Source organism: Chaetodon auriga, chromosome 11, assembly GCF_051107435.1.
Source record: "Chaetodon auriga isolate fChaAug3 chromosome 11, fChaAug3.hap1, whole genome shotgun sequence".
NCBI classification, from domain to species: domain Eukaryota; kingdom Metazoa; phylum Chordata; class Actinopteri; order Chaetodontiformes; family Chaetodontidae; genus Chaetodon; species Chaetodon auriga.
In genome coordinates this window covers 12,402,683-12,422,625 of record NC_135084.1, presented here as the reverse complement: position 1 = coordinate 12,422,625, position 19,943 = coordinate 12,402,683, and the positions used below count along the sequence as shown (strand labels likewise).

The 19,943-nt window shown below is 40.6% G+C and overlaps 1 protein-coding gene across 1 annotated transcript in view; it reads left to right on the top strand.

The window, feature by feature from the left end:
• The first annotated feature begins 10,352 nt into the window (after positions 1–10,352).
• The window catches only part of LOC143327771 (uncharacterized), a 96,781-nt gene continuing 87,190 nt past the window's right edge, over positions 10,353–19,943 (top strand). The window contains exons 1-6 of the mRNA XM_076742246.1: positions 10,353–10,389; positions 13,156–13,277; positions 13,795–13,869; positions 13,957–14,056; positions 19,333–19,456; positions 19,567–19,842. Of these exons, the coding sequence (XP_076598361.1) occupies positions 13,190–13,277; positions 13,795–13,869; positions 13,957–14,056; positions 19,333–19,456; positions 19,567–19,842 (663 nt within the window). The 5' untranslated portion in view covers positions 10,353–10,389; positions 13,156–13,189. The remainder of the gene's footprint in view (positions 10,390–13,155; positions 13,278–13,794; positions 13,870–13,956; positions 14,057–19,332; positions 19,457–19,566; positions 19,843–19,943) is intronic.

Here is a 19,943-nt window from a genome sequence, read left to right as displayed (position 1 = left end):
CCTGAGGGCCACTTCAAGGACAATTGGAGGCATGCAGTTCACCAGTGGGAGGGGGTCACTTAAGCTGACCTGAGAGACATTTGGACCACCATTTTAACACATGCCTTTTTTAAATATAGCACCTCTGTCACACATAATAGTCTACAAAGGACAGAATCACACACAGTAGTACTGGCATAAAGTTGGTGCATACTCATATTATTTGTCCAGTATATCTGGAAAACCAAACTGGTTCATTAAGCTTTAAATTTGTTGAAAAAGTACAAATAGGTCACAGGAAATTAGGTTGTAGTCCACCTGTAGGTGCATTCCCATGAGTGTGGCAGAACATTTGGGTAATACTCGCTATCAATTATCCACCACAGTGGCCCACACCAGCAAACAGCCACTGTCTTTGAAGCTGAAGGTAGTCCCTCAGCTGACATAATAGTGCACTGTTAATGAGCAAAGTTCCATCTTTTTGACCAGTTTCTTTTATGAGGAGCATAGATCTGCTTTCTATACATTACAGAACAAATTATTCAGCTTTCTTTCTTGGCTTTGGTCTCCTACATGTTTCTCTCTGTTTTCTAGCTTATATTTCCTCTTCTGTAGCTCTTCTTTGGTTCAAACATGTGTGGCTTTGATTGCAGAGGTGGGAGAGTGGAGGTCAGCTTTGACACTGACACACTGTAGGCAATAATCACTACACCTTCCATCTTGTGATTTGCATTTGTAATTTCCGCGAGGGTCTCAGGAATTTGTAAAACCAATATTTTTTCACTACCACCTGTTGTGTGTTATATAATGGACAATGTTGAGTCATTTTCAATGTGATTCTCACCATATCACATAAATCAGCACTGTCAGATATTTCTGCTGTGACTTGAGAAACTTGTTAAGGTGTTTCGCCTTTTCTATTCTTTAGCTGAATGACTAGAGGGGCCATGAATCCCTAAACGCCACTGTATGTACTTATTTGAAGTATAAAAATGCATCCATAGCAATACCACTCAAATTTTCAAAAAGTTGACTCTTCAGAGGTATGAGCTTCTGTTTCATTCAGCAGGGGATCCAAACTTATGCAGCAATGGGATTATATAAACTTTTCCAGACTCTAAGTGAAGTGTAACAGTCAGCGTGGGTTTTTTAATGCATGGAGAGATTCCACACAAATGCCAGGCACACTCACCATTTCTTTCAGTTTTTATCCAATTTATCTTGCATGCAGACCCCATGGTATCTCAATATAAAGCAACTGCTGTCGTTTCATTCTTCTTTTCACAGTTTTTGAGCGCATGGCGTCAGGAGAAGTCTACTCCATTTATGGAGTATATTGTCTCTTAAATTACAACAGTCTAAGAGTGTGCAGTCATGCTTCACCATGTCTGGAATTATTGAGACAAAATTAAATTATTGCTTGAGTAATTACTTTTGCAAAGGGTAGGCTATAACGGTCCACAGTGACATTGAGGCTCCGAAGTTTCTGAAAGTGAAAATAATACTTCTCTATATTGTATAGGAGGAAATTAGTCTGTTACTAATTGGAATGAAGAACATTCTTACCAGTTAATTAGCTGGTCACTATTGGTTCGGACACTTTCAAATTCAACTCACTAAAATCAATAACCATATATCTGAGCTTCATTTATGCCTCTGACTTCAAAAATTTTAATTAAACTAATGTAATTCGTTCACAACCCATTATTCACTTGCACAGAGAAGGTAGGTCTACTTAATTCATGCAACCTTTCAAAACTGCAAATAGCTTTATCATGCAGCTTGGCAATCTGCCCTAATGGAAACCATGTACCAAAGTCTATTAAACAGGGCTTGCTGAGTAAAAGGTAGGGAATTGTCAAGATTTCTGCCAATCAAAGAAGGATTTAGGGATTAGATTACTTACATTTGATTGGTGTCGATGATTTTTTTTTAATCCTTCTTTAAATTTTATAATGATACTAGTCAGCTGCAGGGGTTCTTGCAGTGTGCAGATCACAAAACCCATGTTAGCTATTCCATGTTTCCTCTTGAGGATGATATTTCTGTCGCAGCAAAATTACAGTATCACATCCACCTCTAATCCACTCTTCTTTTTTCCTGACATTCAAACTGGCTTTATCACCTCAGCTGAGGAGCACAAGAGAAGTTGCAGAAATAGCTCCCAATATGTCCAATTGCTGTGGCCCTGAAGTGCTTGCTCCCCTATCAAATTTGTCCTTTAATTCTAAAAATGAAAATTATATGAAAAATAAATGGAGCTCATGCAACTGACACATACAGTGATAAAGTATAGTGATTTGGTTGAATGTGGGATAGGTGTGTGGGTGTATGTTGTTGTCATTATTAGTCACACACATCACACACACAAACACACACTCACACATGTATAGTATGTATATGTGTGTAAATATATATGTATTTACACATGGATGACATCAAGTTTTCCAGGAATGACCAAGACCAAAACTCGCTGAGCCACCTCAGCAGGATCTATAATGACAACATAGGGATCTCATTCAGATTGAAGTGCCGTCAAATGGGGACAAAAAGAGCAAAGGTGGTGAGAACTAAAGGGACTGCATTACCAGACAGCATGGTAACAGACATACTGGACAGTTTCAAGTACCAGGCAACCCACAGGCAAATGGAAACCACAAGGAGGCAGCAAGGAGGTCAGCTATAGGCAAATATTTTCAGAGAGTGAGGCAGGTCCTGAGGAGCCAGCTCAACAGGAAGGATAAGATCCAAGCCATCAACATATATGCCCTACCAGTTGTCAGATACCCAGCTGGTATAATAAGATGGCCAAAGAAGGAGATAAAGGCTCCACATATCAGGACACAGAAACATTCCACCTGAAGTCCGGCAGCCTGAGACTGTGCCATAAAAGAAAATATGGGGGATTGGTGAGCATTAGAGCCATTATCCAGGATGAAATGAGGAACATCCACTAGGACATCAGAAAGAAGGCCCCCTAGGATGAACTGCTATTAGACCACATCAGGCAGCTGAGAGCGCTGAGGAAGAAGAGGAGGTATCATCATGAAAGACTAAGCCCCTCCATGGGATGTACCATCAACAGACAGAAGATGTGGTTGATATTGAGAAAACCTAGCAGTGGCTGGAAAAGGCTGGATTAAAGGACAGCACAGAGGCTCTGATCATAGCAGCACAAGAACAGGCACTCAGCACCAGAAAGGTTGAGGCAAGGGTCTACCACACCAGACAAGACCCAAGATGCAGGCTGTGAAAAGATGCTCCTGAGACAGCCCAGCCCTTAGTAGCGAGGTGTGGGAGTTCAAGATCCGGACTGACAAGCAGGTGCTGGCTAACCAACCAGACACTGTGGTGGTCGACAACGACCGAGAGGCAGGAACAGTAATCAATGTGGCAATCCTGAGTGAAGGCAAGAAGGAGCATGAGAAGACAGAGGAATACCAAAGGTTAATAGCAGATCTACATAATTTGTGGAAGGTCAAATCTACAGTATTCCGAGTGTCAACAGAGTACCAGGGGCTGTGACCCCAAAACTGTGATGGAGAGTAGCTCTAAGAACAACATTGAGGTCTCTGCAAAGAACATGTTTACCCAAGGAGGGCTGAATCAAGGACAACCGGACTTGGCAGTAGAAACTTGAACACATGTCGCCTCTCATCCAAGGGGCTGCTTCAGTTTTAACTGCCTGGAATTGTTATCAAGGTCATTGATACCACTTGGGTCAGTCACTTCAGCAAAACATAACATGAACATTACATAAGAGCAGGTTGCTGAAGAACACCCACAATGCAATGTCCTGTAAATCAATTGATTGAACATCTCTGGGTTTTGGTCGGTCATACTAAACAAGACATTTGATGACATCACTTTGGGCTCTAAATTGTGACGGCATTTTTCACTGTTTTCTAACTTTATGTAGACCAAACAGTTAATGGAGAACCTAATCAGCAGACTGAGGGATAATGAAAATAAGCAGTCCTAATACCATTGCTGTAATAAGCATATCAGAAGAGTTGAATTCTATACACTATAGAAATGGATTCTAAACTGTCACAAGACATAAGAATTGCATTTTAAATTTATGCCACCTCACATGTGATTTTGACTGAACACTTTAATCAGAATAATCCACCATACGGCCTGTTCCAAACCACTGAATTTTTGAGTTGATATCAAAGAGAGTCACTTCCACACAGCGATCCCAATGAGGTTGCCACCAAATGATTTTCTTTCATTAACTTTCAATAGATGGGTCAATTATATGATCATATTTCAAGGTTACCCCACAGAATCATAGCTGCAGGCCAAACTGACATGTTATTGTATCTTTTTAAGCCTTTTTCTTTTTTTTTGTCTACATATTGGAGGCTTTCATACCCAGGTGAGCTCTCAGATGTGATGAATGAGACTACTTAATGGCTTTTGTGATTTTTATGAGCACATGAAAGGTACACATCAATGGTTATGTCTGCATACAGATTAGTGACACACAGTACGCTGTCTTTGTCTTGTGCTTTGCCATATGTCAATTTAGTAAATGATCCAGTAAAAGGGACAGGTGTTTTGCTTTTAAAACCCTTCAACAATAGAGACTTGACTGGTGTAATGAAGAATCAGAGAACAGCGATTAGCCTGTTTGCATTCAAGGCAAACCACTGCTTGCCCGAAACAATAGTGTTTGTTTGGTTTAGGTCTGTCTATATCAATTACAAGTACGATGGTACACACGCAGAAACACAAGCACACAGACACACATCCCCAAAGAGGAGAGTGTTGTACCTGAAGTACATTTTCATTATGAGATGCACTTATATTACATTAAGGGAGGCAGAACAAATAATGAAACACCATGAGCCGCAAACTTAAAGAAAAATTCATATCCTTGAAGCATTCAACATCAAAAGAGATGCTTCACCAAACCCTTATGTCATGATCAACAGATTCATTAAAGATGCTGTAATGCAGGCTGATGCATGTGATGTTGGTGACAGCACACTGAAACCTGATGGTTTGTAAGCAGCTTCTGGTCTCTTGAACACCATATTGTGAAACCAGTGAATCATAGACAGATTTTACAGTGACACACTGAAACTCGGGGAGTTGAAAATCTGCTTTATCCCGCAGCTACTGTATCACAGAGAAGTAATTTTGTTTGGAAGCAATGTCCAGGTCATGAATTCTATCACTGAGAGTCAGATCAATATACTGTAAATGTGTCCCATAACAAACCACCCCCTTCACAAAATATGAAAAGCAACTCAAAATAACACCAAAATGTTGTGTCAAGCCAAGACAAGACAAGACAGACGGGCAGATGTTAAGAACCGCAGTGTGGAATGGATGATCTCACCCACACAGAGTGTGCTGTGTATCTTATCCACAGGGGAATCTGACAAAGAACATCTACAGCATTGAACTCTACTGATGGAAATACTAACAATACTGAGTCACAAAGGCACCCAAAACAAAATATTATGCAGAAAGGAGGCCATTTACTGATCCTGGTTCAGGACAAATTTTCTATTTCTGTATGTTATGCACACTAACAGCCACTGGGGAGCAGACAAGCTGAGAAAGAGTAAATGAAAGAAGTTGTGAGTGGATCAATATCAATCAAGTACTTTGCATCAAAATAAATAAACATATAAATAAAATTAAATTAAAATATGCTATATATGTAATAAATCGCACACATGCAGAAGTAAGGTTGATGTAATTTTTGCTGTCAGCCCAATCTTTGTTGAATGCATCTTGAGGTTTTTTGATGGAAAAATGGTTTCCGCTATATCGTCTGACTTCAGAACAGCTGCTGGCAACAGGTAATTAGCTAGCTTTGTGGTAACATCAAGATGTGTTATAAAGCCAAGAGAAAGGGAATGAAAATGTCTTCACAAGTCCTTTTAGTTAAGGTTACAACAAGAGTTAACAGTTAGCTAGTGTTAGCTAAGTCATAGCTTCTTGCTAATTTAGCTAACTTACAGACGAGGCTATGAGTCTTATGTCACATGAATGTTTAGACTAAGATGTTAGCCAAGTGACGTCCTGTTTCATCTTGTCTGACATATCCAAAAATTGAGTGTTGTCAGGTAAATATATCTGCTTGTTATTTTTCATTCCAGCTGGATTGACGAATTTTCGGAGAAACCTCAAACACATTGTTGTCAGAGGTGAAGTGGGGTATTTGAAATTTAGGCTCTTTTATTTTTAAGTAAAATAACAGCTACCTCAAATGGTATCACTAAATGCAAATCAATAACTGAGGCCACAAACTAACACTTAAACATGTTAGAAAAGCACTTTCTGAATAAAACATGTTCCTTTAAGTGCACAGACTCTGAATATCACAGGGGTGAAAAATCTCTAAAAGGGCAATTTTTGGCATTATGTCTTGGAAATTTTTTTTGTGTCATGTCTGGAGGGTGCCAAACATGTAAATGTTTGTCTTGGGGTCAGAAACAGCACGACCATCTGTTGCTTGCCACATCCCAGCGTCTCCCTTGTTAGCTGACTTTTCACCCAAGTGTGAACTGTCTGTTAAAGCTGAAATGCCATGAAAACAGTATTTCAAAGGGCAATTCCTCAGAGATACTACAGGTTTAGAGGCATGCATCTTTCCTGAGAGAAATTTTGAGAAAATCAGCCCTTAAAACAATTTTACAAGGAGCTTTAAATAATAGAATTTATTACTGACCTCCGAGATCTGGTTAAGTTCATATTTCTGTGTTCCAGCATCGACGAGGAAGAAAAAAGAACCTTGTGTCTTTTCTTGTAAATGTTGGAAATGTTGCTTGATTATTTGAATATCTCTATTATTTTTTATGATTAAGATTAGTATTGATCAAATGTTAATTTGCGTTGTAAAATGTGAAAGAATAATGAAAAATGACCATAAATCAGCATTGGACATGGCCTGTGCTTGTCCTGTTATACAACAGTTAAAACCCCAAATTATTACATTTTTAATATTTTACAATGCTGAGATTTTTGTTTGGAATTCAATGGAGCAGAGGTCAGGGGAATAGGATTTAATTTCAGCTGTTCACACCGAATCAACAGCAATGTGTCTTTTTGGAAACAATGCACTGGTTACTGTGCTGGATAATCCCCAGACCTCCCTGAACAGTTTTCATTGGAACTGTCAAAGAAATACCCTGAAAACTTTTGACAGCATGTGATTAAGTAAGGATTTTAAGGTTGGCACAAGCGTGGCAGCAACCCTAAATTCAAGTTAACAAATGATGGAATTTCACCCTTTTTCATACAGGTTTGGCACTCAACACCCAAACACTCTGTCTTTGCCCAGAGAGCAGCGACCAAGCAACAGCATGGCTTTTCACAGCATTGTGTGTAGAGGACTGTGTTCCAAACAAAGATAGTGAAGCAGATTATGTTGGACTTCTATCAAAAATTATAAGTCTCATTGAAAGGAGAAGTCAGAAATCCAAACATCACTTGGATAACAACTAATGAACTCCATCATTTGGAAAAACAATATTTTTAAGATAAGACTTACAAATTGAATTCCCCTATTTTGTGGTCGCCTCAGTTACTTTCTTTCTCGTATTAACACCTTCTTCTCAAGCTACAATAACCTAGAGCCTCCTGTCAGCTTTGGGGACCTTGGAGTTTATAAGATGCCCCTCCAGTTTGGCGTGCTTGGAACATTTACCTTGATGCAGCAATTGGTGGGTTGCATTCGTCGCCTGTTTTCTCACTGACACACACTCTGTCTCTTTAGTGACAGCAAAGGCACACACATTTAGGTGATTTAGGTGACTAACTGTGATGTCAGGCTAGAGATGGTGCACTTCCCAGATATGTTTGCTCTGTCACTATAAGTATCTCTGGATCATATTACTTTCTTAATGCAAAAGACGCTCACTCACTGAAATTTTGCACAATTTCATTAAAATTCTTGCTTTTCATAGCTGTGTGTCGATCTGGACCAGTCTGTGACAGATTTATTTTAAGGTGCAATCCATAGTATCTGCACACATTGGATATGAGAAGGCAGGAATTGATCTTGTGATTAAAGACATTAAAGACATAGACCTTAAATGCACACTAATGTGAACTCTTTTGAAAGCATATGTGACGTGGTTGTTAAATGGTACACGATGTGGCCTGCTGGCATCTTTGCCCTAACCTTAAAGGGTCAGTTCACCCAAATGAAAAAAAGTATTTTCCAAGTGGTGCTGAGCCATTTGGAAAGTTTCTTTCTTTATTTGCGAAGGTATGGAGTCATCCACAGCTGAGACGTCTGCTGCCACCCCAGTACAATAGAGGTGAAGAAACCGGGACATTGTTTCTTTTCAGAACTAACCGTCCACAGACCTCACACTGAACCATTTTATTTCAAGTATTTTGAATAGACGAAAAAGATGGCATCTTGAAGAGACGCTGGAATTTCCTCCCGGCATGTCAGATTACAGAAATCCTAATGTAAAATAATCTGATTGCAGATGGCGAGGGTGTCCTTTTTCTTGAATGGATAAGCCGTCCTTCTAAATGCCTGTGCGCAACCTTTTTATCAATCCATTGTTAGTTCTAAAAAGATCTACCAGACTCGGTGCTGCAGCTGATACAGCTTCTGGGACTGAGTGAAAATAAATGCATCAGCACGGCAGCTGAAAAGACAGTCAATTTGCTCTAAATGGATGTTCATAATATTTGAATTAAAATACTCCCACCAGTGCCGCTTTCATGTAATGTGTTCACTTTTTTTTTTTTTTTTTTTTTTTAAAGGAAATTCCAGTAAGAGAAAAATCCAGTAAAGATAGAACTTTTCCTGTGTTAACTTATTAACAGCTGCTGGTGATTCAAATAATTCATCCCCTCACTCGGAACAAAACCAAAGAAGTACAGAGAGAAATCATGCAACAACTCCAAAGTGAAAATGGTTCTGTTTGCATAAAGAAATAGAGCCATCTGCTTCCTTTTTATCTTCAGTTGTTCTTAAAAACCATTTTCCTTTGTTTCTCTTTCATCACACTACTGAAAAGCTTGTCTCTCTCTCACTGTGTGTGTGTGTCCGTGCATGTTGTGACGAGGAGGATGCATTGAAATCATCTGTCCAAACAGTTACATGTGTGTGTGTGTGTGTGTGTGGTGCCAGAACACCTGTTTGTGTGGGGGGTCTTAATCAACACAAACTTCAACGGACAAAGTGCCTAAAAATGTTCAAACTTCCTCCCATCTAGTGAAACATTATATGTTCTCACAGGAAACTTGCACACATTTGGGAATTAGTGTGTGTATCAGTGATCTGTTTCATTGTGCTTGTGTACTGTAAATGTATTTGTATTTCCTACTCTCTTAATGTCTCATTCACATGTTCAGCTGAATTTCTTGTTTGAGAGGTGTTATACAAATAAGGTGTATGGTTATTATTATATTAATTTTTTGCTCTACCTCCCTGTCCAGAGACTACAGCTAGAAAATAGCAACAGCTGAAACCTGGTACATCTCTCCTCGTTTTATGTAAGATTACTGTTTTTGGAGCATTTTCTCTGTTCAGATAAAGACACATGAAACAGGACACATCTTGTTTTCAGCCTCAGCCTCAGTTTTAACAAACACACTAATACGTGGAAAGAAACACGCAGCATAATTAGTCCCTCAGTGGGTTTTGAATGCTGGATGAATTACAGCATTTGACAGAGTAAAGTTGTTGCCTTCCATATAGCAGTATAGAATTGCGACAGGGGCGTCTTCTGACTAAAATAGTACTGTATGTGTATGGAGTATGCTGCTGGAGCACTAGGCCTGCCTTTACAGCTGAGAGCTGCCACTTTATTATCTGTGATCATGTCCAGCCTGTTCTGCCCCTAACACATACCTAATGTCTGTGCTGTAGGCTATCACGGGATGAACAGACAGGTAAGATTGTTTGTTCTGCCTCTATTTTTTTTCCCCGCCTATCAAGGTGAATCATGTTAAAACTTTTTTCATTGTTCCGATATTGACTTTTAAGCTTGACTTATTTCTCCCTTGCTGCACGGAGCCACCTAAAAGCCGAGCCAAATTGCATGCGAATTAGGCCTTGTATTCAGAACAGTTTGATGAGATGATAATACATCAAACGCGGTTTAATTCCCGCACCTGGTTCAGTCTAATAAGCGAGTTTGTTTGAACCCCCGCTGGGCATTTATTTCCCCTGATGTGAAAGCTTTCGGTGTGTGCTCCTGTTGTTTGCTCAAGTCTCTGTCAGTGCATTTCAGTAATAATGACAGAGTGGGAGGGCCACTCGGTGCAACTAATAAGGACCGCGATCCGGCAGGCGATCCCACTGTGACTTTTATTTCCAAGTCCTGGAATCCGGAATCAAGACTGATCGTAATCACACATGGATTATGCTTTTTGCGCTGTTTTTTATTTCTTCTCGCCTTAGTGGAAACTTTCTCAGCAGCTGTGAGTACTTCTAGAGCACATTCATTTCACAGTAAATGCATAAAATCGGCTCAATGTAAATAACAGCGTGTTAATCTATTGAAATCCCTTTTTAACGGGCTCCTCCTGCAGCTTTTGCCGCTCGATGTTCAAGTGTGTTATTTTGCAGGCATGGTTTGATCTCTCTAACTTGCCTGTGAGCCGGGACACATGCCTTATGCACAGGTTATTTCTGATTTATGAACGCTCTGCAGCAGTCAACATGTACCGTATTGCATCACTTAACAGCAAAGTGCGAAATGTGCCGGACACTGAAAGACTGTCAACCGCTCCGTCCCGTAATTATCAAAAAATAAAACCACCCAGCCAATCAGCGGTCGCGCAGAAACACGCTTCTTTGAATATTGCAAAGTGTTACAGTGAAGTTATGACTACTGAATGAATGATGGAGAGTGAGCGTAGAGTAACTTCACCCTCCAAGGTCCGGCGTTTCCTCAAACTGTGAGATGTGTGTGATTAAAATAAATAGTTTGTGCCAATTTAGGGCTGAAATCCACGCACTTTCATAGCAGATGGTGCAGCAGCATTGCTGTACGCTAAACTGCATGAGGTAAAACAACGTGTGCTCCTAAAGTGGCAATTAACTCCTCCACAATCCTCAATAATCAGAACCAGCCGTGTGGAGATGGAGGATAAGTGTGACTGCAGGGTTCGGCTTCGGAGCTCCATGTGGTGCATGCATTTGCAGTAATGACAGGAATAACATTACGCCTTCACACAGATAAGGAATGTGATACCTCTGTAGTCTGCGGCCCATGCATGGTTGTTAGTGGCATGGTCACTTTACCTCAAAGCGCCATGATGGCGAAGGCCCGCATGCAAAACTTTGTGATCCAGTGGGAGAAGGCACAAGTGTGGCGTGCATGGAGGGAAAAATTAATTTAGATAAGACGGTGGCAGTTAAAGAAGGAGAGTGTCAGGAAAAACAGTATTGGTCACACTTTGTGAGACTGTGCGTGTAAATGAACTTGTGTCCTGGGTGTATTATGGTCTGTGGAGGTCAAGTTCATTAGTCTACTTCGGCCTCAGACGTTTCTTCTCCAGTGGAAACAAATGAATGTGCACCAGGAAGGAGGGAAGGATTACAGTCTTTGTAATGGGATTGCGGTTGTGTTGTCACAAAACTACATTACAGGTGCTGAAAAAAGGCACGCGAGTTCTGATTTGCCACTTCTGTTACTGCACGAGCAGATCGAACCTGCTCTGTTGGCTGAAGAGATTAATCACAAAACCAAATAGATTTCATTTCAACAATTCATTTGTTCAGAGTCACACACATGTGAACCTGATTATATTCCTCTGTTGGGGTTCTTCCTTCTTTTTCAAGTCCTTGAATGTCCTCAGGGGTAAAAACTCTCATGAAATTACCCTCTTTGTCTGTCCAGTCATCATAGTAATATGAAGTATTCAGCTACTGCAGTTATTTAGCAGGGAAAGTAATCCAGAAGTTACTGAAAGTGTTTTGTTTGAGTCGGAATTGTCTGTTCGAATACTTCGCTGACTTACCCTCCACGATTACGCTGGCCCAAAAAAATTCTTGCCGTCTTCGCAGTGGCATGAGAGCAATGCAGAAGATTATGTTTGGCACCACAGTCAAATGGTTTGAGAGACTTACTTGTAACTGGAGGTTTCCAGGTTTGATCCCTGGATGTGACGTCCTTGACCAAGACACTGCTGACAGCTTCCAGATCAAAACACTACAGAGTGTTAATAGAGTACTCACATAGATCAAGGCTTTTCTATTATTACTAAAACCAAACAACCTAGTACAGTGCATGAGGGATCAGTGATCGTGGATTGAAAAAATGTATTGAGTACAGTGGACTTAACACCCAGCGATGGATGATTACATTGCAGACAAAGTACAATAACAATGAAAACTGCCTCGACTTGCAAGCTTACGTTATCAGACAGAGCGATATCTCCCCATTGCGCTGTTTTTAGCTTGTTGTTGCGGATTGTATTCTAAACAGATGAAGTGCGTCGGCACAGCTCCACGGCTAATTTGTGGCGATGACATACAGAGCTAATGAATTACAGCAACTGTCTATGGGGAACAGGAGGCTGCTTGGCTCACTAGTAAAGTAAACCTTAACATAAACATAGCTTAAAGTATAATGATTGCACCGCGGTTTGGACATCTTCATTCATCACTCTGTGGCAGGTGTTCATGAAAGCTAATGAATGAAGTTACACAGAAGTGCTTTCCCGTGGCTGAGGTGCTTAAAATAAATACACAAAGAGGCTTTAGGGAGTAAGAGAGAGCCAGATGTGATTTACGGTTCAAATTAAATTTCACAATAACACAACTTAAACTAATACAACGCATACTCTTATCTGGAGGATGTTTTTCAGGATTAAAACACCTGCTTTGAAGAGAGCGGATAGAACTCTGTGGAATATGAAGGAGTGACAGCTTCTCAGTTCTATCCATCGCAGTTTGCTTAATGATCACACAGACAGCAGATTGTTTCAGTGCCAGGTCAGCTGAATGAATCCAACTGAAGTTGCTGTTGCACCCAGCAGAACAGCAAATGTATAATAAAAATCAGCAGCGCCACATTGTTTGCTTGTGCCTGCTGTTCCGTCTATTCGTTCTGCGTTTGATGGCACTTGCATGCGGAAAAATTGATTAGTGTCAGGCAAGTGTTTCATTCATTATTTCAGTTTTACCAGATACGAGGATTAAATTGAACTGAACTGTAAAACTATTCTGTTTGCATCCAGGTTTTCAAGTGGACTGCTGTCTAGTGTCGGAGCCATGATTTGCTTGTTAAGATGGGCTGCTGTCCTTTGGACTGTAAACTCCATTCCTTGCACTTTGGGAATGGCAGTGGGTGAACAAACAGGTATGTGCGTTTGTTGTTCTCACCAGCTTTATCTTTTACATATCTTAATCTTATTTATCTTACAACGTTTTGGTTTTACGATTAATTTACAATGATAAACTGACAGCTTTGACCCCAAACTATGGACTATAAAAAAAAAAAAAAAAAAGCCTGTGTACAGGATCCAGAATTTTATGCTTCGCCTGTAGGATTATCAGTATTCATTAAGTCAGTCTCCATTTCATTTTCTCCAAAGCAGATCTAGGCTTGCCTCGAAATTACATCTCACAGTCTTGTCTCTTTCGGCGACTTTTTAAAGTTTAAACTCAAGTTTAAAAGATTAATGGAAACAACTGTGAATTGATTTTCTGCTCTGATGTGGAAGAAGTTTTGTTTTTAAAACGAAAGCAAATGCACTGTGGAAATCATTTCACGATTCAATTTGTCATTTGCTTTTCTGTCATCGTAATGAAAACTGCTTCCACATAAATGAAGAACTGTACCCAGCACAGCCAACTTCTTTGTGGCTTTCCTCTAGATGGCTCATGTCCCCCTCTGAGTGTAGAAGACTACAGGTTTTCTGATGTTTTAGATCGTCCGTTGGACATCACAGGTACGTTCTGAACGGAACCAACTGTTTTGAAAGTAACTCGACATTGGCTCCTTTCAATCAGGTGACACTTTGCAATCGTGTTCGCAGGGTTTGATCTCACAGAAAAGTTTCTTCAGCGAAAGGGAACAATCACGGAAGACCTGCCGTCATTTCGTTTAGGAAGCAGTCCTCTCATTAAGCCAACAAAGTGAGTAGCATCCTCGTGTGTGCTCGCATGGATGTGTTTTTATTTTCTGCCTCCTTTGTGTTCAGATGTTGTACTCTGGTTCCTCATAACATGATGATAACTGAGACAGACAGCCTGAATGTAAGACATGACCCAGTAAATACTCTCCCTCTATGCTCTAAGTCACTCATGTTTCTTCAGTTTTCTTACAAAAAAAAACACCCCAAATCATTGGAGCCATAACTTTCATGAAAGGATTGACTTGAGGCAACCTAGATATACCCTGCTCAGAGCAATAGTTCCATTTGCCTTGGCTAATAAGGCCAAGCTGTGAGGTGAGCTGTTAGACAGGGAATAATTTGAACAGAATTAATATATATTGCGTTTATTCTAGAAATCTCCTAAGGGCAAGAAGTGGGACATAAAGGAATGAAAAAAATGTCTGAACACGTATAATAAGACAGGAATATTAAAATAACTACATAAATGACAGAGTAAGGTTCCATTTACTGACGACCTTTATTCTCCTGGTCAACTGGTGGGACCACTGTGTGACTTCACCTTGATGCTGATATGATGACATCGTGGGGATTTGAATTAGATGTAATATTTATTAAGGCCTATTCCGCTTTAGTACCACATTCTGTGTAAAGGCAGACTTGTGGCACATATGAACCTGCAATGGTTGGCAAACTTAGCTTTCCGGTGATGTTTTGGTTGTTAAAAAAATGTACTTTAAGATGTTCATCGCGTTGTGTCCTTAGGCTGAAAGAGAACACTTAGTCATTCTTTCGGGAGGGGAGGATATTTTTAGCATTTTTACATGACACGCAACTGTAAACATTTACTGCCAGTCTCTCTGTGGCTGGGTGAAAAAAATCTTTGAGCCAGGTGATTTGTGATCTCCCTCCCCGTTCAGTCAGCCAGCTGAAAATACATTTACTTCAGCCCTTCCCTCAGTCTGGGCCCATAGTGCAAGAAGATGCTGGCTCTCAATGACACTGCTGACAGTGTCATTGGTTATAGTAGCGAGACCGCAATCCCTCTCATATCCAATTATCTAAGTACTTTGACAGGTGATACTGCATGTCAGCTGAGGAGGGAAAGCTAGGGCAATTGCACGGAGCAGGAGGCCCCCCTGCCCCTGCCACAGCCACTCAAACATTGCTCACTTTACTCGCAGGATATGCAGCAAAAGATGTTCAACCCTCTAGATCAGGCTAATGTTCTGCCAGCTCCTTGGTACAATGCACATTATGGGCATGAATTGGAGCTGACATGCTCAAGGAACATTTGAGTGAGGTGACAAATCGGCCTACAAAATGCAACATGTATTCATAACATGCTGCCCTGCAGTATTAAAGCACTGTGTTGCAGTTGCTTTTCATCCTTAGAAGCATATCTGTGTTTAGCCTTTACATCTTATATGAACCTCTGTCTCATATTTATACCTGGTGCATAGGATATTTCCATGCACGACATTCACGTTTAGTTGCGTGAGTCTATATCAGTGCGTGGTTTCCTTTTTCTTTACTTGCTATTTGCACTAAAGGTAGCAAGCGTCACACTGGACTGACCAACATTCTAATTCTTGTTTTTGCAAAACAAATCATACCCAAATACAAAGAGAGTACACTCATCTTTATACCGAATACATATTCTTATGCCTTTCTGAGTCAAATCAGCAGGGTTCGTGTTTGTTTATCTGCCCGTGGCTTCAGTGGTTTTTGACTGTCGTGCCAGTCAATTAATCACGCAAACTTACTGCAACTGATACTGTAAAGCTGACTCGCTCTTTTTAAGTCATAAGCATCTAAATTATTTCAGGAAAGTACAGTGTGTGTGTGTGTGTGCACAAGAAAGCAACAGACAGACAGCAAGGTAGACTGAGCAAAGTAAAAATGGCCACTGTAACAACTTGTTTCAAACAATAGCAATGTTGATCGGAGGTCGTGAATGAGCCTAAATAAATTTTACAGCATGTAGTCATGTATTTTTGAGACCGTGTGTCTGTTATTGGTGGCCTGTTGCTGTTGCAGTGCTACCTCTCCATTAATTATGTGTGCAGAGGAACACTTGCTTGCACTGGAACGATGATAACATACCGTAGCCTTCCTGTGCATCTCAACTTCACACATGCACACACACTTGTATAAAATATCCATCTTCCAGATCACAGGCGTGGAATAGATTTGGCTTGATCAGTAGCAGTCTTCTATCATGCTGGCGAGCACAGCACCTCCACATTTAAGAGGAAAGGGGAATCACGCCGAGAGGAAGTTATAGTCCTTGCTAGCATGAATGATGCATTTAATATATAAACTGACATGGCTGAGCCCGCTTTGATCTGTTGGAGGATGGCGGATCAGTGATAGGGATGTGAGCCAACTAGGCTAACATTTGACGTTTGATTGTTTCAGCTACAGCAATCTGATTCCTCTGACTCATTTAAAAGGATCCTCCTGGATTGGATTTCTTACAAGCCAGGACACTAAAGCCGCTTCCGGGAGATTCTCTACCAGGCCGGTAGTGTTGCTATGACATTCTGTCAAACCATTGTCTCTGATTATACAAAGGGTAGTGTCAGCCAAGCAGTAAGCATGGTCGAGGAGATTTTCCAACAGGGGTGATAGTTTCCAGAAAACACATGGCTGTTCCTTGTAAAAATGGAATTAGTGCTGATTATAACACTGGTGGCATGCAGGGTGTTGCTCTGTGATCTTTTGTTCTTCTCCTGGTGGGTGTGTACAGTGTTTTACAGTGTACATGTGTGCAAGTAACTCGGCTCTAAAAGACATGGTAGTCAGGAAGATGTTATTTTTTTTGTTTTTCCTTCCTTCTGTCCCTATTTCAGTGGTTTGGCTCGGGACCAGACTCCACTCCTTCACAACCCTGTAGTAAACCAACATCACGTGGCTTGCATTGGAACAACACATTGTCATTGAATGTAATCCAGGGGAGAGCTGCATTTCTTCCAAAACATATTTTCCAATGCAAAGTCATTATATATAAATGGAACTTGTACAAGACTGGGTTGGCAGGATCCCATACATTATATTGTAAAAGTTGTTCTGGTATTTGGTAGCATGGGAGCTGGAAATATAAGACATCCTTTTCATTCACTCATTATTCATCACTTACTTAAACATGCAGTAGAGCAGCGTTTTTCCCGAAGAATCAGGAGCACACCGTACTGTTAAATGATCTATAGCACATGGTCTAAAGTTTGTAGTGCAAGTGCATTTAGAGGCACTTCTGCTTATCCAACGGCGCATCATCTGACTGCAAAGCGTGGTGCAAGGCACAAAGGGTTGTATTCAGTCTCTTAATTAATCACAGGTGTGTTTTGGGTATAACATAATTTAAACCAATCAGTCGTCATCTCCCATTGTCTTTAAGAGCCAGTTGTGCTTACGCGTAGAGCATTGCTATTTAAAAGGCAGATATGGCCTGAACGCGATGTTTTCTCTACAGTTTGCTGAAGAGAAAACAGATCTGCTTGTGTGCAAAGTGAAAGCTCACAAGCAGACCATCTATGGGAGCAGCAGGACTCCACCACAACTCTCTGAGGTGAAGCAGATGTGGGAGGATCTTACCATATGAGAAATCTGCCTTTTAAATCGCAGAAAAATACTGTCATTGATTTTAGACTGACAGCAATGTGCTAACAATAATCCTGACCGCACCTCATTTTAAGATCAACGCACAGAGAGACGCAAGTCCATTTGCTACTTGCATAGTGTTGGCCCCGGGCATGGACATTACATCTGCGTAGATCAGGAACTAGCAGTAACAGCTGCTTTGCACCAGGTGGTAGATAGGACTCACAGTGTTCAAACCAGCCTACACCGAGCTCAGGGTTCTGCCGTTTAGCCACAGATGTGCAGTCAACACGAGGTCAAGAACTTTAACCCTCCGAGCCCTCAGAGATCAAGTGTGCCACACTGTAGACAGGCCGTGTTTTGAAATAAGAGTAGCCTTAGCTGGAGACTTTGCAAAGAAGGGTGTGAACTCCAAGGCCCTAACAGAAAACAGCCGAGCTATGTGTTCTGCGGAGTGTCTCAGTGATATTAAACCTGCTTAAATTTATTAGGTTACATAAGTTGTAGTGTAGTAGACGCACTCTTGGAGTTCTCTTTTACATTTCTCCTTTATGTTATTCCATGCCACTTGTTATAGTGTGTAGCATGCTTTGTTACAAGCAGTTACTAGTATGTGCAGCATGGAAATATTCTGTGTTGAGTTTATTTCATAAATCCCCATTGTTATAAATTGCCCTGCCATTTTTCATATTGATTTGCAGCTGAAATAGTCCTTTAGCCCTTGGACAACAAATAACCTTCCCAGTCCTTGGCCTCTCAAAGAAACATTTGATTTTTTTCGAGAGCTTTAACTCGGTGTATTTATCATTTTGGTCATGTACCGTTTACACCGAAATCTCAAAGAATTCAAGGGACACAATAGAAGAGGGTATGAAGCACTGAGAGAATAGGAGATGATATATTGGAGTGAAAACTAATTTCCAGCCTGTCTGAAGAAACTCTCTCTCTCCCTCCCCCAGGCTGTGCTCTGCCTTCTCAATGACCTTATCATTGCATTATTATTATTTTTGCTGATCTTGATTTATTATGTTTATGCTCTTCCACTTTTGACTGTTAATCTGAGTCTGGAGTTAGGGCTAGGGTTAGAGCGTTCTGAAGGGTACAATGCTCTGCTGTTCTTTTTACGCAATGTATAAAAATTAGGAAGGGAGTGCGCATGTGGGCTGAGAGATGAGTTACTGAATAAGCTGTAATTCATGTGAGAGTAGGTGTGATTTGAAATATGATATGGTTTTTCCTGTATATCCCCCCTGTTTTCTGTGCATATTTTCTGCTGGGACACATTTTCAGCTGTGAACACAGAACTGTTATTGGACTTTACGGCTCGCAGCTGAGGTCACACACATAAACCTATAGCTGCATTGCACTCGGCATCTATAACCCTATAACTGTAGCGCGTGGTATCTCAGTGAGGTAAAAAATTGGCTCCCCTGACTTTGGATCAATGAATGACAGGGAAGCCAGTATAAAATTCATCAAGCTAAATGGAATCAAGTTTGTCAGGTTTATTTATGTGAACGGCTCTGCAGTAAGAAGAAATGTTTTATCGATCACTGAAAGCTTTAAAAGGCCGTACGTTCAATATTGAGAAATGACGCTTGAAATGATTATTTTTCATTTTTAGGTTATTTTAATGATAGATTTCCTGTTCATATTCTGTGATAATCTGACTGTGTTATATGATGTTTTTTTTAGATTAATATTTCCAAATGGGATTTCAAGTGAATACTCCCTTGTCACCATATTCCGAGTCAGAAGAACGACTAAAAAAGACCGCTGGTATCTTTGGCAGATATTCGATGAGTCGGGAGGCAGTCAGGTGGGCTCCGCTGTATGTTTTAATGTTACATATAATTTTCAGTATCTACAAATATGATGGGATACACAAGATCCCTGTTCTCAAGCTCTTTTTTTTTTTTTGCTCCCCAGGTGTCTATTGTGGTTGATGGTGGTAAGAGGGCGGTGGAGTTTTCTTCCCTGGGCCTGTTAAAGAACACCCTCCGCTACACGTTTAAGAGCCGTGACCTACATGCCCTCTTTGATCGTCAGTGGCACAAGCTGAGCATTTCTGTCCAGAGCAACATAGTCTCCATTTACATGGACTGCAAGCTAATAGAAAGGAGACTGACTGACGAGAAGGACAGCATTAACGCCAGCGGGCGCACTCTCATCACTACACGAGTGGAGGATGGACGGCCTGTAGATGTTTGTACCACGAAGACTTGTCAAAACGTTTTTGTTTTTTTGTTTTTTTTTTTTGTCTTAAGCTAAATCCACATTTAAGGATTTACCAGTTTTTGTGCAGT